This window comes from Petaurus breviceps, unplaced genomic scaffold, assembly GCF_028583685.1.
Source record: "Petaurus breviceps papuanus isolate PSGF00001 unplaced genomic scaffold, PetGlider_PUasm1.0 156, whole genome shotgun sequence".
Lineage (NCBI taxonomy): Eukaryota > Metazoa > Chordata > Mammalia > Diprotodontia > Petauridae > Petaurus > Petaurus breviceps.
The window spans coordinates 13,799,844-13,825,810 of NW_027185720.1; the positions used below are offsets into that span (position 1 = coordinate 13,799,844).

Sequence of the window (25,967 nt, forward strand, 5' to 3'; positions counted from 1 at the left end):
TTCACCAGCCTAGGAGCTCCTAGTCCTAGCCCATTGTAGAAGACAGTTCTGGTGCTGGGAAGCACCTCCAAGGGTGAGTACTACTACAGTGCCTGGAACATAGTAGGTGCTTAATAAATCTTAATTGATTGAGCTGAGGACTTGCTGATGGCAAGCCCAGAGCTGTCTCTAACCACTGGACCACAGGGAGCTGTCCCCAGATATCCCCTGTCTCCCATGCCACGAGGCCTCTCCATTCCTCTCCCAGAATCCACCCTGACTTTCCTACAGATCTGTGGCTTCATGAAATCATCTCCCTGCCCCACTCCCCAGCATCTCCTACCTAACTGCTGATGCCTGAAATTCCACTGCCCGAGATTCAGATTCAGTCATTTGGCTTAATTAAGCCTTAGCCTTTTTATGGTCTCCACCATTTATAGAGATAGGGACTAGATTTGGGATTTCATGGATGAAAGGAAATTCCCAAGTGAGGGAACTCCCTCTACCATTGCAGATTGCCAGTCTCATTTCAATATAGAGGTTTAGAGCCTGGAGGACTGAGAGCATGAGCGATTAGCCCAGGGTCACCCAGTCAGTATGTGGCACAGTCAGAACCTGAATCCAGTTATTCCTGGCTTTAAGGTCCATTCTCTATTTGCTGTCCTCTGCTCCTCAGTCATTCATACCACAGTGTCAATGACTTCACCAGGGCCTATCTCAGGATAGGTTTTCATCAGGTTGAATGGACTGAGAGAGGAAGCCCCTGAAGGTTCTGAGTGTTGGGGGGGGGGGGCCACCATAGGCCAGGGAAAGGACTCAGAAAAGGAAACTTCCCTTAATCCCCAGTTTGGGTTGACGGCCTACCCTGCCCCTATCCCACAATGGAGACCAACAGAGGTACCCCTGGACCAACTTGCCCCTGTTTGACAGGCAGACAACGTCCAGGCAAAGGGAAAGGCCGTGAGCCCCACCAAGGGTCGACTGGTGACGTCATGGCGCATGCCCGGAGACCAGCCCACACTCTTCAACCCGTTCCTGATTTCCCTGGGGGTTCTCAAGTGGCGAAGGGTAGGCCTGGGAAGGATGGGAGGGGATGGAACAGGGAGGGTCTGGGTGCCATGACCTGCACATCAGAGCTTTCACAGATAGGGCGGCAAGGGGGGAGCTGGCAGAGGGCACATCTGCGTGCCTTCTATGTCCTAAGGGCTTCTGGGGCCTTGATAGTAAGATTTCATTCAGCCACAGACTAGATGCCAGCTACCCAGTCTGTATTCCAATCCCGCCTGTGTGACCTGGTAGGGAGTCACTGAACTTTTCCAAGCCCCCATTTCCTCATCCATAAACTGGGAGCATTGGGGAGGTAGTTTCCAAGGCCCCTTTCAGCCCCAGATCTAATGTTCCTGCTGTAGGTAAATCAGGGCACAGTAGAAAGGCTGTTGGGTCAGACCTGGATTCAAATCCTGCCTCTGTTTACTACCCCTGTGTGACTTTACCTCCCTCCCTGATCATCATTTTCCTACTCTATAACATGAAAAGTCTGGGTCAGATCAGTATCTGAACCTTTATTATATTTCCAATTCTGAGATTCTGCCATGCCCAGCTGGGAGTCTTTCCCTAGGGCCAGAAAAAAGTCCTGCTTATTCCCCTACCAGGTAGGGGTACATACAGAGGGAGAAGAGAGGAAAGGAGGCATGGGGTGTGGCCTGCCAAACCCGCTGACCTCTCCACCCCTGTCTCCCAGCCAAGGAAGGCCAAGCTGAGGGGGTCTAGATGGGGGGGAGGGCAGAGAAGACAGAGGAAAGCCAGCTGATGCGATGGGGGTGGAGAGGGGGCCCCCGACTCCAGCCTGGGCCAGGGCCAATTGAATAAACATCTGGCCTTACGTAATCGTTCCTGTTCAGAGAAGGCTGTAAACACTCAAGATGGACGGTTTGGAGTGTCCTTCAGGGAGGAGAGGGACAGGCCAACTTGTGGAGTTTTTTTTTTCTTTTTCTCATTAAATAAGGAGGGGGGAAAATGAAATCAGCCCATTTCCGTGGGCAGGCTCTGTTTGAAGCAGATGTTTGGCCCCTGGTTGGGCCAGGCCTGGGCAGTTATATATTGGGTGATGACAGAAGTCTGTATCCCTAGACCCTTTCTACATTGGCCTGGATTTGAGCCCCGCCACCCCTCTTCAACCTTTTTGGATAAGGTGTTAAAGGCCTCTAACGGGCAGATATGTTGCTGGGAAGAATCAGACATAAAAGCCTTAGGAGAGAGTAGTTTCTAATCACCTTGACAGAGGTGGGGAGCCTCTGCCACAGGAAATGTCTTCAGAACAGGGAAAGTCAGCTCTGGGAAGGAGCTTAGAACAGGGACAATCAAGTGTGGCCCTTTGGCTGAATCCAGACTTCTTGAATATGCAGTGGCCTTGGGGCCACAGGTTCCTCACCCTTGACCTAGGACAACAGTGGGGACTGGGGCAGTTGGGATTAATGGAGTGTGGTCAGTGGGAGATGGAGAAGAGGAAAAGACAGGTCTCCATTTGGAAGCCCCTCATTTGGCAGACCCAGGAAAGCCAAGGTCCCATAGGATAGCTGTAACCGTGTGAGGTGGGATTTGAATTCAGGTCCTGGGATGTCAGAGGCAGCAGTTGTCTGTACAACTCCTTCCAAGAATGTGGCAGATCAAGTTACCTAACCGGGTAAGCAGGGCGGGTACCTTCTTGGCGTCAAAGGATGCCCAAGTGAGAAGGGAATGGAGAGGTCATGGCATTCATCTCCTCCCCATTTACAGATAGGGACACTGAGGCCCAGACAGGGTTCAGACCTTGAGGCCAGAACGTTTAGAGTCTGCTTATCAATCCAAGAGGAAATAACCCTGAGCTAAGATTTGCTTTCCAGTCCCAGCTCAAACACTCATGAGCTGAACAAACTTGGGCAAACTTGCCTCCTCCCAATGGGAGTTTATTTCCACATCTGTGAAATGGGAGATGAAAGGATCCCAGATTTAGGGCTAGGAGGGATTGTGGAGGTCATCTAGTCCAATCCCCTAATTTTACAGAGGAGAAAACTGAGGCCCAGTGAGGGAAGAGACTTGACCAAGAGAACTGAATGTCTGAGGCAGGACCTTGCCAAGAGTCTGTGCTGGACACAGGAGAAGCCCATTGCACAGGCCTGGCAGGACAGGATCCATCTGGTACTGGCCACATGCTCCAGCCGGGGCTCCTAAAAAAGCTTATGGGGGACCTACTTCAAGGGAGAAGGAACTCTCCCAGCCTCCCTCTCATATGTAGCTGGGCCAGAACCCTGAGCTCCAGCTCCCAGCCCCCTCCTCCTGATGCCCAGGCAGGAACATATCCAGTCATGGTGGGCTCCAGGAGGCCAGGCAGTTGGCTGGAAGGGCCCTCGGAGATCCAAGAATCTCCCCTCTCCAGGAACTGAAAGAAACCTCAAAGGCCACCAAATAGCAGACATGATTCCAACCGAGATCCATGAACTCTAAGGCCCTAGTTTTTTCATTGTACTTACATGTCTCTTACACTGTCAGGTGTGAGGGAGTTAGGTGTGCCCACTTTCCTATGTGTCTCATAACTCTGCAATCAGAAAGCTGCCCAGCCCACGACATACCTGGGAACCCAAAGCAATCATTCAATCATTTCCCTCCATGGGCCTCAGTTTTCTCACCTGTCAAATGAAGAAGTTGGACGATGATCTCTAAGGTTTCCTCTCAGCCCTGACATCCCCTGTTCTGAGGCCCCTCTCAGCTCTGACATTCCCCAAAGCTCCTTTCACTTCTAAATCTCTGATCTGATAGTCAGTCCCATACATGTGTGTGCCCCTCTCTTGCTGCCATCTGGCACACAGGACTCAGAGCCCCCTGGCCCGCTCTCTTGCTGTCCTTCTCCCATTTGCTCCTTCCTGGCTCGTTGTAAATCTCATTCTTCTATAAACACCTGCCAAGATAAGCCTGAAAGGCCTGGTGTCCCCAGGAGATGCCCCAGATAAGAGCATGTAACTGCAGGCTCAGACCAGCCCAAACCTCACTTTCACCCAGTGTCAAACAAGCACACTCACTCCCTGTTGGGCCTGGACAGGGCACCTCCCCTCCCTGGGCCTCAGTCTCCTTTTCTGTAAAATGAGGAGTTCTTCTAGCTGGCCTCTCAGGTACCTTGGAGTTCTAGGCTCCTGACCCTGTGCCCTCCCAGTTCTGCACCAGGGTTTTCCCCAGCTTCTCACCAAGCACAGTGAGTCATGAGTAGCTGAAGGCTTTGACTTCAGCTTCTGCCCCTCATCTCCCTCCTTCACTGGCTGGCTTAGCTCCAGGCCAGGCAGGAAGAAGTCCCCAGATCTCAGAGGCGTACTTTGCCTCTCCTCTGCCAGAGCTTAACTCACTTGCTGGGTCACAGAGCTAATAAGTGTCTGAGGCAGTATTTGAACTCAGGTCTTCCTGTCTCTGGGCACCATCCAGCTACTCTGCAGTCTGCCATCATTGTTCTTAAAATGCGGCACCTTCTAGTGAGACAGATGTCATCAGCCCAGGGCAACATGGAACCAGATGCCACCTCCTTCTTCAGGGATGCCTTGCCTCTCAGTGCAGCCCAGAAGGCTGCACTCTTTTACCATTCCTGTCCTCACATGGAGCTGGCTGTCCACTCAGACTCCCAGATCTTTTTCACAGAAACAGTCTGTGTGTAACCACACCTCCTCCACCCCGCTATCATATAGCTGATTTTCCTGAACTTGCTTACAGGCTTTGATGTTGCTCTTGCATTTCAACATCTTGACCCTTCCACTCTGTCCAACTCTCTCTGTGTCACCTGCAGATAAGAGGAACATTCTAGATCATAGATATAAATGCTAAACAGTACAGGGTTGAGGAAGGCATCGAAATAGCTAAATGGACAGAGACAGCCTGGGCCTGGACTCAGGGAGACTCATCTTCCTGAGTTCAAATCCAACCTCAGACATATACTAGCTGTGTGACTCTGGTCAAGTCATTTAACCCTGTTTGCCTCCGTTTCCTCATCTGTAAAATGGGCTGGAGAAGGAAATGGCAAACCACTCCAGGATCCTTGCCAAGAAAAGCCTAATGGGGTCATGAAGAGATGCACAGGTTGAGGTTAGATCCCTCAGACACTCCACTGGAGACTCCTTCAAGTCGTCCAACACTAATGACCGTGTTTTGGGTCCAGCCATTGAACCAGTTCTGAATCTGCCTAACTCTACTCTCTCTCACCCATGTCTATTTATCCTGCCCACAAGGATGGCAGGAGAGATTCTAACAAATGGTATGCGGTGTCCATTCCTCTGGCCGACCAGGCCAGTATCTGTAATTAAAAGTAAATGAGGTTGGTCTGGCATGACCTTCTGTTAATGAAGCCACGCTGACCCTGACCCATAGTGATCACCTTTTGTAGGGGTTCACAGACCTTAATAACATGCTCTCTGGTTTAAAACCATCCCTTTAATAACATGTCCCAGAATTCTGGTGAAATCAAGGTCAAGTTCATTAGCCTACAGCACACAGACTCCATTCTTCCCCCTTCTGGAAAATCAGCACATTTGACCTTCTCTAGTCCTGTTGTCCCTTTGCTCTTCTCCATGAGTTTGTTTTATTTTGTAAAAAATAAAATTAACAAATTTTGCTTTAGCAAAACAAGATTTAAGATACTTCAGAACAGCCAAGCAAAGTAGCACATAACAGGAATCGAAAATGATTGGACATAGAAAGGGCCCCTTTGTTCTCTGCCGGTCATTAGGAGGGGAATTCTTTCCCGATTTTCTGGGCACATTGATAAGCCCATCTGGCCATCCCCAACTCTGGGATGGAGTTCATCTGGACCAAGAAACCCGAATGTATCCACGGCAACTTGGCCCTTTTACTGTCTTCCTACTTATCTTGGGTTTTGACTCCCTCTTGGCTAGTTTTCACCTGTCCTTTCTAGAAAGGTATCAGGATGCAGTAGAAAGCACTGGTTTTTGAGTCATGGGACTTGGGTTTGAATTTTGGCTCTGTAGCTATGACTCGTATGATCTTGGGCAAGTCATTTCACTTTTCTCAACCTTAACTCCTCATATATGTTGGACTGGAGGACCCCTGAAGTACCTTCCAAATCTATGCTCCTAAACCAGGAGAAACCAGAATTCAAGGAGTTGTATATTCTCTCCATTCATCTCCTGCCTTGAACACCAGTCCTTCTTTTTTTTTTATCCCTTTTTTCCCCCCCCCCCCCCCACAATGGTATATTTACCATTAGACTATTTGGCCAAGTTCAGGTCTTTCTGAGCTTTAACACTACTGCTGTTTTTCCAGGTCCATGTCACATCTCACTATTCACTCTCCATGACCCTCCCTTGCTTACATTTTCTGGATGCATATTTTTACATATAAGTTAATCAGAGAGTTCCCTGTGTGACCACATCTACCTCTTTGGACAGGTCCATCTCTTCTTCCTTATCAGAATAGTTTTTCTTTGTGTATTTAGAATCTCATTCTTGAGAGCTTTCCATCCTTCTTGGGATAACTTCTCTTGTAGAAGTTTGGAATTCTACATGCCTTTTTTTATTTTAATTTTTCCCACTTATTAGTATTTTATTTTTACAATTATGTAAAGATAGTTTTCAATATTCACTTTTGTAAGATTTTGACTTCCTTTTTTTTCTCCTTCCCTTCCTGCCACCTCCCCAAAATGACAAGCAACCTGATATAGGCTATGCCTGTATAATCATATTAAACATATTTCCACATTAGTTATGTTGTAAAAGAAGTATCAGAACAAAAGGGGAAACCCGCAAGAAAGAAAGAGAAAATAGTATGCTTCAATCTGTATTAAGACTCCATAGCTTTTTCTGCATGTGGATGACATTTTCCATCATGAATTTTTTGGAATGGTCTTAGAACATTATATTGCTGAGATGAGTCAAGTCCATCAAAGTTGGTCATTGCACAATATTGCTATTACTATGTACAATGTTCTGGTTCTTCTCACTCCACCCAGCATCAGTTCATGTAAGTCTTTCCAGGTTTTTCTGATATCTACCTGTTCATCATTTCTTTTCTTTTCTTTTTTTTTTTTTTAAAGCAATCGGGGTTAAGTAACTTGCTCAAGGTTACAGGGCCAGTTATTTCTGGGTGTGGTGCTGAGTATCTGAGCCCGGATTTGATCCACGTCATCCTGACACTGGAGCCAGCGCTCTTACTGGCTGAGCCACCTGGCCACCCCTGTTCATCATTTCTTATAGAACAATAGTAATCCATTTTTTTAATATATCACAACTTGTTCAGCCATTCCGCAATTGATGGGCATCCCCTTAGTTTCTAATTATTTGCCACCACAAAAAGAGCTGCTATAAATATTTTTGTACATGTGAGTCCTTTCCCCTTTTTCATGATCTCTTTGGAATACAGACCTACTAGTGGTATTGCTAGATCAAAGGGCATGCACAATTTTATAGCCCTTTGGGCATAGTTCAAATTTATTCTCAGTTCACAACTCCACCAGCAATATATTAGTGTTCCAATTTTTCCACATCTTTTCCAACATTTATGATGTCCCCTTTTTATCATATTAGCCAATCTGAAAGGTGTGAGGAAGCATCTCAGAGTTGTTTTAATGTGCATTTCTCTAATCAATAGTAATCTAGAGCATTTTTTCATCTGACTAGGTGCTTTAATTTCATCTGAACACTGCCTGTTTATATCTTTTGATCATTTATCAATTGGGGAATGACTTGTATTCTTATACATTTGACTTGATTCTTTACATATTTTAGAAATGAGGCTTTTATCAGAGACACTGGATGTAAATATTGTTTCCCAGCCTTTTGATTTCCTTCTAATCTAGTTTCCATTGGCTTTGTGCACAAACTTTTTAATTTAATGTAATCACAATTATCCATTTTGCATTTGAAAAATGTTCTCTATTAGTTTGGTCATAAATTCTTCCCTTCTACATACATCTGACAGGTAAACTTCTGACAGGTAAAGGCTAAATCAGATACCGATTTTGGCCTTATCTTGGTTATATGGTGTGAGATGTTAGTGGATGCCTAATTTCTGCCATCTTATTTTCCAGTTTTCCCAGCAATTTTTTGTCAAATAGTGCATTCTCATCCCAGAAGCTGGAGTCTTTGGGTTTATCAAATAATAGATTACTATAGTCTTTGACCACTGTGTCTTATATACCTAACCTATCCCATTCATCTACCACTCTATTTTTTAGCCAGTACCAAATAATTTGGATTATTGCTGCTTTATAATACAGTTTTAGATCCGCTATGGCCAGGCCAACTTCCCTTGCATTTCTTTCCACTAATTTCCATGATATTTTTAATATTTTGTCCTTTTAGATGAATTTTATTATTTTTTCTAGCTCTATAAAATAAATTTTAGTAGTCTGATTGGTATGCCACTGAATAAATTAATTTAGGCCGAATTGTAATTTTTATTTTCTTAGCTTGGCCTACCCATCTACATGCCCTTTCTTTGAATTCAGTCATCCAAAATCTGGGGTGTCTGCCAACCCATACTCAACTCCCTTTCCTTCATTACAGATTCTATGATGGGTGTGGCCACTCCTCCCTAGGGTTCCCATTGTTTTTACTTTATCATCCTCTTCTTCCTTGTGGCTCAGAGTCAAGCCCACATTCCAGTTTTCCCCCAGTTACTTCCCACACCTTTTGAAGGATAAAATTATAATTAAGGCAAGGCAAGAATTTATTAGCTAGTCTGATTTTTACCAGGGAGAGAACTGTACTTGAATACTTGAAGTCCCCAGTTAAGTCTACATCACTCCTCTTTGCTTAGCTTGTAATCTTTTTTTGTTTTTCTGAACTCATCTATTTCTTCCTTCTGCCCAAGTGGTTTGTAGTATATTCTCATGACAATGTCACTTTCACTTTATCTGTCTGTTCTTTATTCAAACGTTTTCTGCTGTGTTCACTCTCTCTCTAATTCCTGGATTTCCTCATCGGATTATATTCCCTTAATTTACCAAGTGCTACATTATTCTCTCTTTGATTATTCCATTCCTTCTATAGAGTCATAGTCTAGTCATGTGCTCAAATCTTCCTCCTTGCATTAAAGTCTCTAGTTCTTGAATTTTTGTATAGATATTTAAGGCCATGGGTGAGAGCTAGAAACTTAGACTCTATTAAATGAGACATCATATTCAGAATGAGAGACTTAATAAGACCCTAGAGGTTTAGAAGTGGAAGAACCCTTTAAAGGCCATCTAATCCAATCCCCTCATTTTACACTTGAGGAAACTGAGGCCCAGAGAGGTTAATCAGCTTGCCCAGAGTCACACACTTAGTGGATTGCAGAGGTGGAGAGGTGTCAACTCTAAAGCCAGTTGGTGCCTTTCGAGTTGATGAATTTTCCATTCCATGTCTTGGAGGCCCCACCTGGAGTATTGTGGTCAGTTTGGAGAAAAACCCTTTTGGAAGGACATTGTTAAACAGTCCAGAGGAAAATGATCAGGATGGTGAGGAGTCTAGAAACAGAATAGTATTTCAAATAGTGAAAACTATCTGGTAGAAGCAGCATTCACCTTATTAGAGAGAGCAACAGAAGTAGATTTTCTCATTATTTGAGAAGAGCCTTTGACAGTGAGAGGCTGCCCTAAATGAAAGGCTTATTGGGTACTGAGGTCCCCATGATCCAAGGTACTCAAGCCAAGGCTGAGTGATGATCTGCCAGGGTTTCTGTGGAGAGGATTCCTTCTTCAGGGAGGGGTTAGATCAGAGGCCCGAGGACCCTTCCAAATTGGAGACTGGATGATTCTAGTCTCTTCACTAACTTGACTTCTTTATGGGGGGAGGAGATAGTATCTCCCCACTCCAACCAAAACTACTTGAGGCTGAAAGGGGAGACACTGCACTTTCGTTAAATTTAAACTTTAAAAAATATTTATCAAGCATTTACAAAGTGCACGAAAGACTCCAATCCCATGCTGGGTAGAGGAAGCTCCCTCTAATAAAGCAATCAGCCCCTCTCTGAAACTACAGGCTTAGAGCTGCCTGGATGTTCAGTGCAGAGTCCATGGATAGTATCCATAGGGTTTCCTTGGCAAAGATACTGGAGTGGTTTGCCATTTCCTTCTCCTGTGAGTCCCCAGTTTACAGACAAGGAACTGAAGCAAATCGGGGTTAAGTGACTTGCCTAGGGTCACTGCTAGTAAGTGTCTGAGGCTGGATTTGAAAACTCAGATCTTCCTGACTCTAGGATTGGAGTTTTATCCCCTTCACCACCTAGATGCCCCTTAGAATTGTCTCGAGAGTTTAGTTGACTTGGCCAGGGTCACACAGCCAACGCTTATTGGAGGCTGAATTCGAATTCAAGTCTTCCTGGTCTGAGTCCTTACTTCTCCTTTTCCATCTGCTTTTCTAAGAGATGCCATAATAATCCCCCGCACCTGGTTCCAAATGCAGGTCCAGCCCTTTATTTACTCCCACTGAGCCCTGAGGCAAATCTTTAAACTAATTCTCAGGCTCCTCTGGGAGAAGGGGAGGGATGCTTACCTAGGACCCCTGGGAGCGTCCCTTGAGGTTACTCTACAGATAAGGAAAGTAAGGTCCGGGACACCAAGCAGGTAGAGGGCGGGTGGAGGTGTGTTTGAGATCTGCTCACCCCCAACCACCCTCACCCCCTACTCTCCCACCGCCACCCCGGGGCGCGCGAGTGCACGCGCAGCTCGGACCCTCCCGCTTCTTTCGGGGCCTCGGGCGGTCCCGGGGATGGGAGTCACCTGTGACAGCCTTCCGGCCTCACTCAGTCCGTGGCCCCGCCCCCGCCCCAGCTGGTCTCCGGCCCCCCCGCCACCCACCCCCCGCCCCCCAGCTTTCCATTGGCTGGCCGCCCCTCCCCTCCGCCCACCCCGCCCTGAGCCCCCTCCTCCTTCCCCCTCCCGGGCTCCCCTTACCCCCGGGCTCCCATTGGCCGCTTCGCCCGCCCTGGCCGCTGCCTGCTCGGACCGCCCCCGACCCATTGGTCCGGCGGGATCCTCCCAGGAAGTTTGAAAAAAAAAAAAAAAAAAAAAAGAGAAAAGAAAAGAAAAAAAAAGTTTTCTGGGCGGCTGGCAGAGACTGGGGCCGAGCTCTGGAAAAGGGAGAGCCGAAGAGACGCGGGCGGGAGGGGATGCTGGCCCCGGGTAACTGACCGGGGCTCCGGAGCGAGCGAGCCTGCGATCGGCCCCTGGGGCCCCGGGGGCCGCCCGGCTGCATGATGACGGTGAGCGCCCCTTCCCCCTCTCCCCGGCCCCATGCAGCCCCGCTCAGCTCCCCCTAACTAGCGATCTCCAGCCGCGGGAGCGGGCCGGATCGACCGCCCCGCAGGGCCCGCGACGCGAAGGGGGTGGCCCGGGACTGGGACCGAGTGTGCGCCTTCTGGCTTGGGCGAGAAGCGGGGCAGAGGCTCCATGCGAAGCGGAGCCGGGCCCTGCTGGAGGCCCCCCGGCTCCCGGTCTGCCCCCGAGCCTGGGCGTGAGGCTCGGCGCAGTCCCATGCGGGCACGCTCACTCCTGCGGGCTGTCAGGCTCACCGACCCCTGGTCAGGGAAACGCGCCCAGCCTGCGCTGGAACTCGCTCCAGGGGTGCTGGGCGTGGTCCCCCAAAGCCAACTCTCCCCACGATCTCGTCCCCTGCAGAGCGTCGGGACGTCGCCCCACCGCGGCGGGATGAGGATCGGGAGCTAGAAAGGGTCTTAGAGGGCTGTCTAGTCTCCCCTCCTCATTTTACAAACTGGGAAATTGAGACCAGGGAAGGGAAGTGAGCTGTCCACAGACTTCAACCCAGGTCCTCTGACTCCAAAGCCAAGCCCAAGGCTGTGGGGGTGGGGGGAGGGACAGGTGAGCTGAGCACCTGGAGCCGAGAGCTGCCTGGTGGTCAGTGGGGACATGGGGGTATCCCGAGAATTGGGCAGAGAAGAGGGCTGAGTTCATTGCCTATCTCCTGGATGCGGCTCCTGCAGGAAGGGGGAGGCCGGCTGCAGAGAGGGGAGGAGGCAGCTAGCCCCGGGCTGGTCATGTTGTGTGACTCTGCCGCCCCAAAATGACAAGTGTTCCCTTCTAGGTGATGGAGAAAAACAGCAGCCGCCATCCCCACCCCGGCTTCCTTCCTCTGGGGCACCGGAGAGGGTGACCCGGGGAAGGGAGAGCATGGAGGGCTTGTAGGGATGTGAGGGGGCCCGAGTTCCTTTTCTCCCGACTTCCCCCCTACACACACACCTTCAGGACCCTGGGAAGGGACTGAAGTTCTTCCCTTTTGTCAGGAGGGCTTACAGGGGGCTTGCTGGAGTCGAGGGAAGCCTGCTGGAAGGTAGCCGGACTGGGCGGCCCACCGGGTGGGGTGGTGATGACCCTGGGCTGTGGGCCTCTGTTTCCTCCTGGCCTCCTCACATCCTGCAGCCTCTAGGGCCTTCCTGTTGGCTTGGTGACGCCCCTTCCCTGGCCATCTAACAGAGTAGGGCTGTGGAGGGATGACGGAGGCCCCGTGAGTCAGTCCCAAGGTTAGGTGGGGAAGGGGCAGGTGGAAAATGGGATCCTAAGCTGATGCCCCTTTCCTTTCTCTTGCTTTTTGTTAGCTCTGGCTGGTTATCTCCAACAGAGACTAGGCAGCCTGGATTACCAGGAAGACCTGAGTTCAAAACCAGCTGCAGACACTTACTAGCTGGGCAACTCACTTAACCTCTGTTTGCCTCAGTTTCCTCATTTGTAAAATGGGGGTCCTAATAGCATCTACCTCTCAGGGTAGTGGCGCTGGGCACATCATAAGCTCTTAAACATTAGCTATTGTTATTTAGGAGGCTGTGAGATCACATTTTAGAGGTGTAGCTATGCAAAGATTAGATAGCCTCTATCACGGCTGCCCCCGTCCTCAGCCGGTGTAGTCCTTGCCAGCTCAGGAAGCAGCCTGGTCAGCAGTGGCCAGAGCGTAGACTGACAATCAGACAACCTAGGGAGTGTGGTCAGGAGTTATCTCTTCTCCCTGTACCCCAAGAGTCCCCAGGTGCAAAATGGAGTTGGAGAAGATAGCTCCAAGGTTCCTGCCACCCCCAGATATCTGGTCCTCTGTGAAAGTACAGGCTGGAGGCTGGAAGTCCTGGCAGCACGACTGAGGGGCAGAGGCTCTGGATTGGAGCCTGGCGCCGTCCTTATTACCTGGGTGACCTTAACATCCCCCTTCTCTGGGCCTCAGTTCCTTCATCCCCCAGGGAAGGGGCGTCTCCAAGCCAACAGGAAGGCCCTAGAGGCTGCAGGATGTGAGGAGGCCAGGAGGAAACAGAGGCCCACAGCCCAGGGCCATCACTACCCCACCGCTGGGCCACCTTTCTAGATGGCATCTAAGCTTCCTTCCTGAGCTAAAGCCAATTATCTTCTGATTGACTTATCCCCTTTTCCCTCCTCCCTAGCCTAGGATCCCAACTTCTGACAAGATTTTCTCTCCTCCCTAAGTTTGAGAGACCAGATGGATAGTGAGAGAGTTCAGATTCTTCTTCTGTCATTCCTTGTGTGACCCTGGGCAAATGAGTTAGGTGACCTTCTGAGGCCCCTTTATCTCTGGGATCCAGCTCTGCCTTCCCCATCTCTACTCTCCCGGCCCCCTTTCCCTGAGCTGTGCAGTCTGCTCTGACCATGCTGCCAGCTGAAGGGAAGGTGCCGTAACATGAGTATTTGCTGAGGAACACACGGTCCTGAGGAGGCCAGTGGCTTTGGCTTTGGCAGGGAGGCCAGAGCTGGAGGGCCTCCCCTTCCCCCACCTGTCCTGGATCTGGTGTCAGGTCCACTTGGGCATCTTCTCCCTGGTGGGAAGGGAAAGGAGGAGGAAAAACTGTGTGAAGAGCCCAGTGACTTGGAAAAACTGAGGGGTTTTAAACCAGTCAAGGAGGAAGAGAAGCCCAAAAGGGAAGAAGGTGGCTGTTTTCTACATGTGTACTAGGGGCAGAGTCTGCACTATGAGGGACCTGGTTTTAAATCCAGCTTCCGATGTTTACTGTCGTGTGACTCCAAGCAAGTTGGGTTACCTCTCTGGGCCTGTTTCCTGGTTTCTAAAATGAGAGGAGTAAACTACATATCTTCCCCAGTGTCTTTGGGCACCAAGTCTGTGGTCTTCGGAGAGCTAACAGATGACTGAGAGGGGCAATGGCGCCTCTTCTGACAGTGGTTTTTAAAATAGGGTGGACAGCTCCTGGGTAGTTTAGCTGTGGCCCTGCCTGAAGGCAGGGGGATGGATGAGATGAACTTTCAGGGCCCTTTTATGCCCCAGGATGCCAGACACCCACACTCCACCACAGCTGAGAAAGCAGGAGTGACTTGTGGTGTATTCTGACCCTGGTGTGGTGGGTCCCATTTCCCCTTTTTATTAAGACTCTCACAAGCAGCCCAGAACATAGATCTCCAGGGTTATCACTTTACGGCTGTGTGACTGTCGGTCAAGTCTCTCTCCCCCTATTCTGGGCTTCAGCTGCCTCATCTGATCTTTCTTCCCTCTCAAAATCCTTGTGGGGACGGGGTGGGGGCAACACACAGAGGAGTTCAGCACCCCAACATGAGAAGACTGCCCAAGGAGGTAACTGAGGCCTTTCTCATTAGATGGGAGGGACCAGGCATTCTCGGGTGTCAGCATCAGTCAGCAGATTTCATGGTTTTCCCACTTCTGCTGAGTGGTGACTAGCACTGGGCCCTCTCTCCTGCTGAGAGCAGGGAGGGGCAGGCCCCCAGGGTCAGCACCAGCCAGAAAGAAAGAAATGGAGACAAGGGGTTGATTCATACAAAATCTGCTACCCTGGAGTGGGATGCTGGGGTGAGGAAGGAAGGGTGGAGGCAGAGAAGGTCGAATATTTGAATCCCGGCTTCCTGGGGGCACCCAACTCAATCAGGGGCCCAGAGAGAGGGCAGAAGGACTGAGGCAGATCCAGGAGTGGACATGGCAGACTTTTGCCCAGGTTGTGTATTTCAAGAGGGTGCAAAGTGGGACCCTTTGACATTTTGATAAATTCCCATTTATTCTAGTTATTTCTATTTCCATTCATTAATTCACATATATTTATTTACATTCCCTCTCATTTCCCTCTCACCACCGCCAGCCATGTCTCATTTGTCACTGTGTTCTCTGGGACATTCCACTAAGCCCAAAGGCTTCCCGGACTGGGGAGCACTTGAATCTGTCCTCCTGGGACCGATTTGCAGAGGTTTGCTACTGGGTGGTCATTTCCTTGAGCCTCAGTAACTCATAAGACTGACTCTCAAGGCATAGAAGGGCTGTCTTCATTCAAGGATCCACACTTCATTCAAGTATCCACCTGGATGAAAAGAGAATTCCTTCAATGACTGACGAATTTTGATGCCGGAAGAGTCCAGTTGCCTAGGGTGTAGACATTTGGCTGGTGGCTGAGCACTGGCAGAGAGTATATCAGCCTCTTGCAGGCAGGGACAGGTTTCTTTTCTATCTTTATGTCCCTCAGTGCTTGTGTGAATGAATGAATGAATGAATGAATGAATGAATGAATGAATGAATGAATGAATGAACCATGCTTTGGGGAAGGCACTAGATGGCCCCTATGGGGTTCAAATACATTCACCCATCCCACAAACTCCAATGTTTCTGTGTGCCCCATCGGGGCACAAGATTGGGAGCCAGATGACCTAGGTTCCAATCTCTCCTCTGACACTGACCACCTGAATGACTTTGGGCATCTCTCTGTGCCTCAGTTTCCCCAACTATAAAATGAAAGGGTTGTACTGGATGGTTTCTGAGTTCCATTTCAGCTCTAACAGAATGAGAAGAGGCTAGCTCCCTCATTTTTTTTCAATTCATAAAAATCTATTCTCTATTTCTCCTACTTCCTCCCCCTGCCCACTGAAAACAAAATCAAACCTTTGTAACAAAAGTGGCTAGCTAGCTAATTTTTTTTCAATTCATAAAAATCTATTCCCCATTGCTCCCACTTTCTCCCTCTGGCATTGAAAAAAAAAAAACCTTTGTAGCAAAAAAGGCTCATTCTCAGGTGGCCGCAGGGGTGGATCTCTGGGTGAGTGCAGGGGACCCTGATCTCTGAAGGTCAGGGAAGGCTCTCAAGGATGGGATTCCTTGGTTTCTCCAAAAACACTGGCATGATGTAGGGGAAGAGCATTGGGCTAGGAGTCAGTGTTTGGCGGTCGCTGTTGACTTTCTGTGCCTTGGTTTCCCCTCTATGAAAGGAGGGGGTTGGCCTGTGACGTCTCTGTGGTGATGACCCCATGGATGGGGTTGTTGGCTTCTGTCTTCCAGGCTTTGAGCCTCCTGGCCCTCCGGGGCCATGTTGGGAGGAGGCCCTGTATGGAGGAGTTGGGGGTACTGGGATGTGGCCAGATTCCTCTTGTTGATCACTTCCTCTGCCCGAGGCAGAGCGGTGGCCTCTGGGAAAGAGGCAAGAGTGGGAGACCAGGTCAGGCAGCTCAGGTTTCCAGCTGCCTCAGAGGTCTGGCCAGCCAGCCTGTGTGCAATTGGACACCTTGGCCCAGGCATGCGATGCTGGTCCCTGATAGGCTAGGCTCAGGGCCATGGCAACAGGTGGCCCGCCCTTCCCTAGCCCTGGCACCCGCCTCCCTGCATCCTGGGGCTCTTCTCCTGTAGCAGCCAATGGGCCAGCAGCATATCTGACGGGGAGGGCCCTGCTGGCCACCCTGCCCGGGCTCAGCGGCTGGGACCCACCTGCAGAGTATCCTTGGGCACTAGGGTCATGCTGGACAGGATGCTGAGCCTGGGGAGCACAGAGCCCCCACTGGGCTGCTGAGGGCCCTCCCTGCAGCCGTCCCGCCCTGTCAGAAGATGTGGCAGGCAGGACCCCCCAGCCATCGGGCAGGGCTGACCCCCGGCGGCAGCAGCAGCCAGGTACGGTTCTCAGACACCAGCTGCCTTTGTCTTCTCCCTGGCCCCCAGCTCTGGGACTCACCCATGCTCTTCCCTGGCCCCCTTCCACTTCCCCAGCTCTCCTCAGGGCTTCTGCCTTAGAGAACTGGCTCCTTTCCACCTTGGTGCCTGGCACATCCCCCCAGGGACAGATCAGAGACCCAAGAGAGGCAGATCTCTCTGGGGTGAAGGAACAGTAGCGGCTGGTCTATACGGAGAGAGGCAGGTGAGCATGTCCATCAGCAGAAGGGGTTGGGGACAGGGCTCTAAGAGCTCATGTGGCAGAAAGAATGGTGGATTTGGAATGCAGGGACCTGAGTTCGAATTCCGACTCAGCTACTCATTACCTTTGTGTTCTGTGGCAACTGATTTCAAGTGTGGGATGTCAATCTCCTGGTCTGTAAAATGGGTTGCACTAAGCTAGTTTGTCTCCTAGCCCTATCGGGGAAATTCCTATCTGACTCTGTCTTTCTGTTTGACCAAGGGGATGGGAATAAAGAGGGAGGCTGAGGAAGGCATCTGCAGCCTTGAAAAATATAGGGTAGCATGATGGGGTTCCTTCTCCCCTCAGCCACTGAGCACAGCCTCCCTTCCCAGGGTGGATAGCCCAAGTCTCTGGGTCTCAAGCAAGACTGTGCCCACATCAGCCTAGAACAAACAGCTGTGGCTTCTGTTTCCCTGTGGGTCTCTGTATCATGGGCTGGGAGAACCCTCAGGGGCCAGGGCTGGGGTTATGGGTGAACAGCTGCTACGGCCCCTGGTTCTCCTCTTCTCCTACCCACGTCCAGTCAATTTTGTTTTTATTTTTATTTTAAATGAACAAGCGTTTATTTTCCCTCTTTCCTACCTACCTCTCCCCCAGTCCCCCCGAAAAAACCCAGTAAAATGCCTGTTACAGACCTAGAGCCAAGCAGAACAGATTTCCTGCCCGAAAATGTGTGTCTCTTTCTGTGCCCTCTCTCTGTCCCGACGTGGGCCTGCTGATCACTTTCTGCCCCTGCTGACACCTTTCTCCTATTTTTCTCCACAGCCCGACCTCCTCAACTTTAAGAAGGGATGGATGTCCCTTCTGGATGAACCTGGAGAGGTAAGAGAAGCCTTGTGCTCCAGGATTCAGGGTTGAGTCTCCTGTGTACTCCTTCCCCCCAGTCACAAAGCCATCTTCCCTCTTCTTAGGAAAGAGCATTTATTCTGGAGTCAGAGTACCTAACTCTGTGCGGCCTTGGATGAGTCACTCCATCTGGCTCCCAGTGTCCTCTTCATAAAATGCTGGGGTCAGACTACTGGGTCTCCTCCAGTTCTAAACCTAGGATTTTGTGACCTGAGCCTTGTCATTTAACTTCCTCAGATATTAGTCTCCCCATTTCTGTAAAATGAGGGGGTTGGACTGCGAGGCCTCTGAGGCCCTCCCACCTCTAGATCCAGGGTTCTAGATGAGATCACACATAAAAAGTACTTTAAGCTACATCACTGTTATCATGATCATTCCTCTGTAAAGAAAGGAAAATGTTCTAGGCAGCTGAAGCCCAGAAAAGGCTCCGAACACCTTCTGGAGATCCTTGGGGCAAGGTGGGGGTGGAATGTTCATGAGATAAACACTAGCCAGGATTCTGGTCCCTCCCTGGCTTCCCTGGGGAATCTGCCTTGTTTCCTGCAATTTGGCTTAATGGAATTGGAGTCAGGAGACCCAGGATGCATTCTCAGTTCTGTTTGCCAGTGTGAGGCTCTTGGTTCTTCCTCTCTCTGGGCCTCAGTTTTCTCCACTGTAAAATAAGGTTGGACTGGATCATGGGTTCTTATGTTGGGGGGTAGGGGTCCTAGAACCCTCTGGCAGTGCATCCCTGCTTGGAAACATGTTTTTAAATGTATCAAGAATCCACAAGATTGCAAAGAAAACCAGTTGTACTGAAACCCAGTGTTAGAGATGCCACCCCAACAAGCTGGCAGCGCCCCACGAAAAGCTCCTGGACTAGACGCTCCTTGGGGAGCCGCTTCCTCTGCTGGCCTTGGCTCACCTCACTGAGAGGCAGGAGCAGGCAGCTCCCTGAGCCCGGGACAATGGCAGGTCAGGTTTAAGGGATCCGTTACATTTCAAAGGCATTGGCAGCCAGCCAGACGCAGCCGTAGGCTTCAAGGAATGGTCTCAGCTCTCTTTCTGGGTGGGAGCTGTTCCCTGCTCCTGGTGCCCCAGGAAAGCCCACCACTGGAGGCCTCTCTGAAGGGGCCTGAGGAATGGACTGAGTACGCTGGAGGGAGCAGGGCAAGTGACCCTAGCAGAGAGAGGATGCGGCCTCAGAGATGGGCAAGGGCTTGGTGGGCCGGCTCCGGAAGACTTTTGCCTGGCTGGTTGCACTCCCTCTCTTTACCTACTGTCTCCACATTTCCCATCTCTGACTTTTCACCTCAATACGTTCTCCATTTCCCAAAGAGAGCACATGACTGACCACCCTCTCCTGCTGACCAGTTAACATATAATCCTACACTGAGAGAGCTCACAGGGCTGCTACTCTAATCACCTCATTTTTACAGATGGGGAAACTGAGGCCCAGGGAGGGGAGGTTCCTGAATGTCCAAGGCCACAGCCAGTCAGTGGCAGGCAGTAGACAGGAACCCCAAGTCTCCCCCTCCAGTTCTTTCTGCCCACTAGGTCAGAAGACTTGGGTTATACCCATTGAATAACCCACTTCCCCTTCATACTGAGCCCTGGGTTTTCCCCTTCAGAAAAAGCAAACTGTCTCAGGTGGGGGAGGCAGGGCCTTGAGCTTTCTAGGGCAGGAAGTGGACTTTACACAGTGTTATCTTAGGTTTTCTTCTTCATCAATAAGAAACCTGAGTTCAGATCTTACCTCTGACGAGTTCTGGTTGTGTGGCCTTGGGTGAGTCACCTAACTGGGTCTCAGTCTCCTCTCTCTGTAAAATCAGGGGAGTCCATGACTTCTCAGGAACCCCTAACTCAAGATCTAGGCTCCTTTGACCTTGGGTGAGTCATTTCCTTTGGGTCTCAGTTTCCCCATCTGCAAAAGGAGGAGTTTTAACTAGGTGATGGCTCCCAGCTCTAGTTCAACCTCTCTGGGTCTCAGTTTACTCATTCAGCTCTAGGACCCTGACCCTAGGCTTCCCCAGGAACTCCAGTGTAGACCACCTCCATCCCCAGGTTAAGCAGGATTGTGCAGAGAACTGTCTACCTGTCTTGGTGACTATGTTGCTTGCCCCTGGGCCAGGTACAGAAGGATGCCTACTCCATGACTCCTTCCTAGCTGTTCCCCATGCCCATGGAACCCTTCCCCCATAGTTCTGTCCTGACCCTGCACCCTTGTTGGTGTGTGGGGCTTGGCCCAGTGCCCTGGAAGGTTATCTGTACCACCAGGTGTTGCCCTGGCCTCAAGGACTCCAAGCTATTGCCTGAGGAAGAGGGAGCCAAAGTGAAAACAAGCCTGGACTGTTAGATGGAGCACCTGGGTTCGAATCTGACCTTGGCTATTTACTGCTTATGTCTGTGATCTTGGACCCATCCATTTCACTTTCTGGGTCTCAGGTCTCTCATCTGTAAAGAGAGGGGAGTTAGAGGTAGCCAGGTAGAACAGTGGATAGAGCCCTGGCCCTGGAGTTCAAATCCAGCCTCAGACATTTATTAGCTGTGTGACCCTGGGCAAGTCACTTAACCCCAATTGCCTCAAAAATTAATTAATTAATTAAAAAGGGGATTTAGACCTTGGATCCCCAAGGTCTAGGACTAGAGTAAGTGAAATTGGCCTAATTTCCAGTCCTTTTGGCCTCTTTCTTCCAGGTGCATCACCTGCTGCATTCAGTCTTGAGTCACCCATCTCCCCAAAGCTTGGTCAGGATCTTCAGTATTTCAGAGTGGGGTTAACTGAACCTATCCCAATCCATCAGATACACACCCCAGGGTCCTTTCCTCCTCCCAGGGCTCATGGGACCAGAACTGGGCGTGTATACAAACACACGTACATGACACACCTTAGTGCCAGCTGTTTCCTTTGTAGGAATAACTGATTACTCAGGAGCCCAGAACTTCAAAGCAGGGAGGGGTCAGAGAAGATAGAACATGGCAGAACTGGGTGGGGCCTTGGGTTCCAAAATGGAGCATCTTGCCTCTTCCCTCATTCGAAACATGGAGGCTAGTCTCCTTGTCTCCTCACAGCTCTCAGACATCTTCCTTCATGAGCCCTTCCTTTACCCCAGTCCCCTATGAAGATGTGGCCCCTCTCCTCCTGAGGTTAACTGCTCTGCATGTGTGCCCTTGGTCCCATTCCCTCCCTTCCCCCCACTATCATCCCCATGGTTTCCAATCTCTCCCTGGACACTGGCTGCCTCCCTGATACCTAAAAATATACCCACGTGCCCCCCAGCCTTAAAAAACCTTCACTCGATCTGACCATCCTTGCCAGCCAATGGGGGTACATTTCTCTCTTTTTCTCATCTAAATTCCTTAATAATTCCATCTACAACTCAACTTTTAAAATGAATGTTGAAGGGGGGGCCAGGTGGCTCAGCGAGTGAGAGCACTGCCTCCAGTGTCGGGATGACCTGGGATGGAATCCGGGCTCAGATACTTAGCACCACACCCAGAAATAACTGGCCATGTAACCTTGAGCAAGTTACTTAACCCCAATTGCTTAAAAAAAAAAAAATGAATGTTGAAATTGTTTTTACATGTAATTGGGGAAAAATAAACTACTAAATTTAAAAATGATTAAGAACCAAAAAAATTCCATTTATAATTGGTTCCTCTATTTCCTGTCCTCACTTTTTTTTTTTGGAGGCAATTAAATGACTTGTTAATTAAGTGACTTGTGTAGGGTCACACAACTAATCAACATCTGAGGCTAGATTTGAACTCAGGTCCTCTTGACTCCAGGGCTGGTGTTCTATCCACTGCACCACCTAGCTACACCTTCCCATTTGTTTTTAAAACCTCTGCAAAATCTTGCTTCTGACCTCATCATTGAACTGAAACCACTCTCTCTAGTTATTGATGATTTAGTGGCCAAACCCAATGGGTATTTCTCAATCCTTGACCTTCTGGACCTCTCTGTGGTCTTTGACCTTATTCATTCCCTTTGGATACCCTCCTCTATCCTGGTTCTCCCCATCCCTGTCTGATCACCCCTCAGTCTCCTTTGCTGCACACAAACACACACACACACACACACACACACAAAGTGTCCCCCAAGGATCTATCCTAAGCCCTCTTTTCTCTGTGGTCTCTAACTCAGGGCTCCCATGGCTCCCAGATCCATGGATCTGGCCTAGATCCATCCCTAGCTCTGGGCTTCCATCACCCACACTACCCTTGGACACATCACACAGGATATCCCCTCTTCCTCCCGTCCCTGTTTCTGAAAAGGAAACCCTGGTGCTCCCCGTCCTGACTGTCACCCTTGACTCCTCTCCCCTCAGATCCAATTACTGTCAAATCTTGTTTCTAGCTTGACTACATCCCCTGGACATTTCCCCTTCTCTCCTTACACTGGCTCAGCCCTAGGAAGCTGAGTGTTTTCATATGGAGATGTGGGAAGGGGAAGGAATGTTGTAAGTAGGAGCCTAGGTCTTTGTCCTTGGGGGAATCTCCTCTTCTTGAAGAGATAAGACCCAGGAGACTGGAACAATTAGCCTGCCTGTAGTAATTAAGTGCCAGGGTATGTGATGGGGGCCCTTGAGTTTATGGGACTTCAGAAAAGGAAAAGCTTGGAGGAAAGGGGTCAGAAGGGGAATTGGGCACATTTTCCATGTAATTCCTCCTTTGACTTTGGTAGATAGAGAGTCACAAAAACCTGAGTTCAAATCCCCAGACCTTGTCGTGTGGCCCTGTGCTTAACCTCGGTCTGCCTCAGTTTCCCCATCTGTAAACTAGGATAGTAGCACCTACCTCCCAGGGTTATTGTGAAGATCAAATGAGATGATATTTATAAAGTGTTTTGTAAACTTAAAGCACGATAGCTAGCTGTCATTGTTGTGTTAGTATCTTTAGCCTCTGTTGGACATATGGGAAAACTGAGGCTCAGAGGTGAAATGACTTGCCCAGGGTCACTCGGGTGGAAAGAGTTCAGACAGGATCCGAACTCTGGTCTCCTATCCTGAGATCAGCCATCTTTAAGGCTCCTTTCCCTCTCCCAGACTCCCTTCCTCATCTGGGGCCAGGCCTCTTTGACCTTATCTATAAAACCAGAGAGTGGACTAGATAAGGCCCTTTCTAGTTCATCTAGCCCTTACTCCACTTCATGAGCCTAGGACTTGATCCATGTTGTCCCAGCCAGGTCCAGGGAGTGAGTGACCCAGCCCTGTTCAGAGGCTCCTCTGCCATCAGCCTGGACATTCTTGGCTTCCTCTCTTCCCACTCCCGGGAGAAAGCTGGCCAGGGCTGGGCTGGGCTGGTGCAAGGCTCCAGGCTCCATCTGTGCCCCAGCTGCCTCCTCCTGGGCAGCAGACCCAGTCCTGCATCCCTCCAGTGCCCTCTAGAGGCTCACTGGTGGTAACAAGATGAGAGGTGCCAGAGAGAGCACCTATCCCGGCAGGCCCCCACATTCCATAGAGGAGAAAACTGAGGCTCCAGGGGCACGAGGTGGGGAAACTGAGACCTGGAAGAAGAGAGTGGTTTGCTATGCAGTCAGGATTTGAATCCAACTTTCTTCCACACCAGTTCCCCTTCAGAAGACTTGGAAATCCTCAGGATGGTAGGGTTAGACATTGAAAGGTAGAAGATCACCTAGTCCTTGAGCCTGGCCTTTTAATAAATGCTTTGATCACTTTATTTTAATATGATTAGTTTTCTTCTATAATTCTAGGTATTTTATATTCATTCGAAAAACGTGGCTTTGAAAAAATGGGCTTCACCCGACTGACTGCCCAGAGGGTCCTGAACCCAAAACCAAGTTAAGAATGATCCCCTGATATAATTCAAGCCCACCCTACTTTTATTTTATTTTATTTTATTTTATTTTTAAAGCAAGCAGGGTTAAGTAACTTGCTCAAGGTTACACAGCCAGTTATTTCTGGCTGTGGTGCTAAGTATCAGAGCCGTTTCGATCCCAGGTCTTCCTGACTCTGGGGCCAGTAGTCTTACTCAATGAGCCACCTGGCCGCCCCCCACCCTACTTTTATTGAAGAGGAAATTGAGGTGCAGAAAGATCAGGGGACTTGTCCAGGGTCACACAGTTACTAAGTGACTGGGGTTTGCTATTGTTCCTCCTCTTAGTAAGAATAAGCCGCCTTTCCTGAAAGGGACCCAATAAAGACAGCCCTAAGCACCCGAGCTAGAGTCTGGAAGACCTGAGTTCAAATGTGGCCTCAGACACTTGACCCTTACTAGCTGTATGACCTTGGGCAAGTCACCTAATCCCAACTGCCTAGCAAAAACAAAACAATATCCCTGGCCATGGAATCGGGGGGCCTCCCAAGATGCTTCTGAAACCACCCAACAAGAGGATTTCTTCTCTGAACTCTTAGGAGTAGAGATTTTTTAACCCTATACACAGGATTTAGCTATGATTTCTACATCAGCATTTTCCCATCATCTGGGCCCTCAATACACCAGTGAACTTGCTTTATTCATTCATTCATTCATTCCTTCACTCATTCATTTGTAGTGGCCCTTAATGGAGATCCCCTCTAGCTTCTCCTGATGGAAGAGCCTGGGCAGCTCAGCCCCTCCTCTTTCTCCCCCTCCCCACCCTCTCCAATCCTAGCCACATTCCTGGCTTCCTGGCTACACAGTCTTCCCACCCAGCCATTAGGTAGATCCAATCATTCCTGTGTTCTGCCTTTGCTAAGCCCCAGTCTCTCCCTCCCTCCCTACAGTGGAAGAAACATTGGTTTGTGCTGACTGACTCCAGCCTCAAATACTACAGGGACTCCAATGCTGAAGAGGTAATGGTTTGTGGTGAGGCTGGGCCGGGAGCACCCTCTGGTGGGTCCTCCCCACTTGGGTTGGGGTCTTCTTGGAACTTTCACAGAGAAAACAGGCAGAGTGAAGTCATCCCCCTACCCTTTTTGATGAGGTGGGGGCCTGTGTGTTGGGGGAGGGGGCCACAGCATGTAATGGTAGATTGACAGCACTTAGTTTTGCTAAGTTTCCCCATCTCGTTCTTCTTTGTTATAAGGCATGGCTCTCTTTAAGGGAGGGAAGAGGGATATGTTGGGAAATGAATATTTAAGCATATTTAATATTTAAAATATAAGATACTGAATATATTTAAACAAAAGATGAAAACATTTAAATGATAGGGGAAAAGACAAAAGTAAAAAGAGAATGGCCAAGCTCCCCCAGCCCCAGGCTAAGACTTGCACAGATGCCTCTTGCCCAGATTGGAGCTGCATTGGGAGAGTGAGTATTTATTAGGAAGGAGGCTGATGGGTTATCTGCCCCCTCCTCCCCCCCCCCCCAGCCCAGGGCTCTGGCCAAACAGGACCTGAGTCATGTGTTTGTAGAGCTGAGCAGAAGGGAGGAGACAGGAGGGGCGAGATGGCCAGGGTGGACCAGGAGCACCCTGCCCCCTGACATGTCATGTTCTGCCTCAGGCTGAGGAACTGGATGGGGAGATTGACTTACGCTCCTGTACCGATGTGACCGAATTCCCTGTCCAACGCAACTATGGCTTTCAGATCCATGTGAGTATGGGAAGGGACCCAGACATAGGGAATCCTGGAACCTTAAACCAGTAAGAGATACCTTATGCTCCAGGGAGACCCAGGGCCTGGGTTCAGATCTCACCTCTGATGTTTGCTTCTTGTGTGGCCTTTGGGCAAGTCCCTTAACCCTTCAAAGCCTCAGTTTCCCCCTCTGTAAAATAAGGTTAGACTAGATGACCTATAAAGCCCCTTGTAGCTCTAAATCTGTGATTATTTCATCCTTGGACAAGGACCTTAGCTGCCCTGGGACTCAGTTTCCTCTCCTGTACAGTAAAGGCATTAGATGATGCCTGAGGTCCCAGCTCTAAATCTATAATCCTCTGGAATTGGATGTCTTCTACAACATCTTGGAAGAGTGGGGGGGTGGGGGGGGGTCAACTAGCCTCTGCTTGAATACCTCTGCTGACAGAGAGCTCACTGCTTAAGGAGGTAGATGTGAGAAGACCGGCCTCGGACCTCATGATCTTAGGA

At 49.7% G+C, this 25,967-nt stretch overlaps 1 protein-coding gene across 1 annotated transcript in view; it reads left to right on the plus strand.

Annotated features, from left to right (window-relative positions):
• TRIOBP (TRIO and F-actin binding protein) overlaps positions 1-25,967 on the plus strand; it is a 72,439-nt gene that overhangs the window by 25,912 nt on the left and 20,560 nt on the right. Inside the window, exons 12-15 of the mRNA XM_069082111.1 lie at positions 910-1,047; positions 17,878-17,934; positions 24,666-24,734; positions 25,386-25,475. Coding sequence (XP_068938212.1) covers positions 910-1,047; positions 17,878-17,934; positions 24,666-24,734; positions 25,386-25,475 — 354 coding nt within the window. The remainder of the gene's footprint in view (positions 1-909; positions 1,048-17,877; positions 17,935-24,665; positions 24,735-25,385; positions 25,476-25,967) is intronic.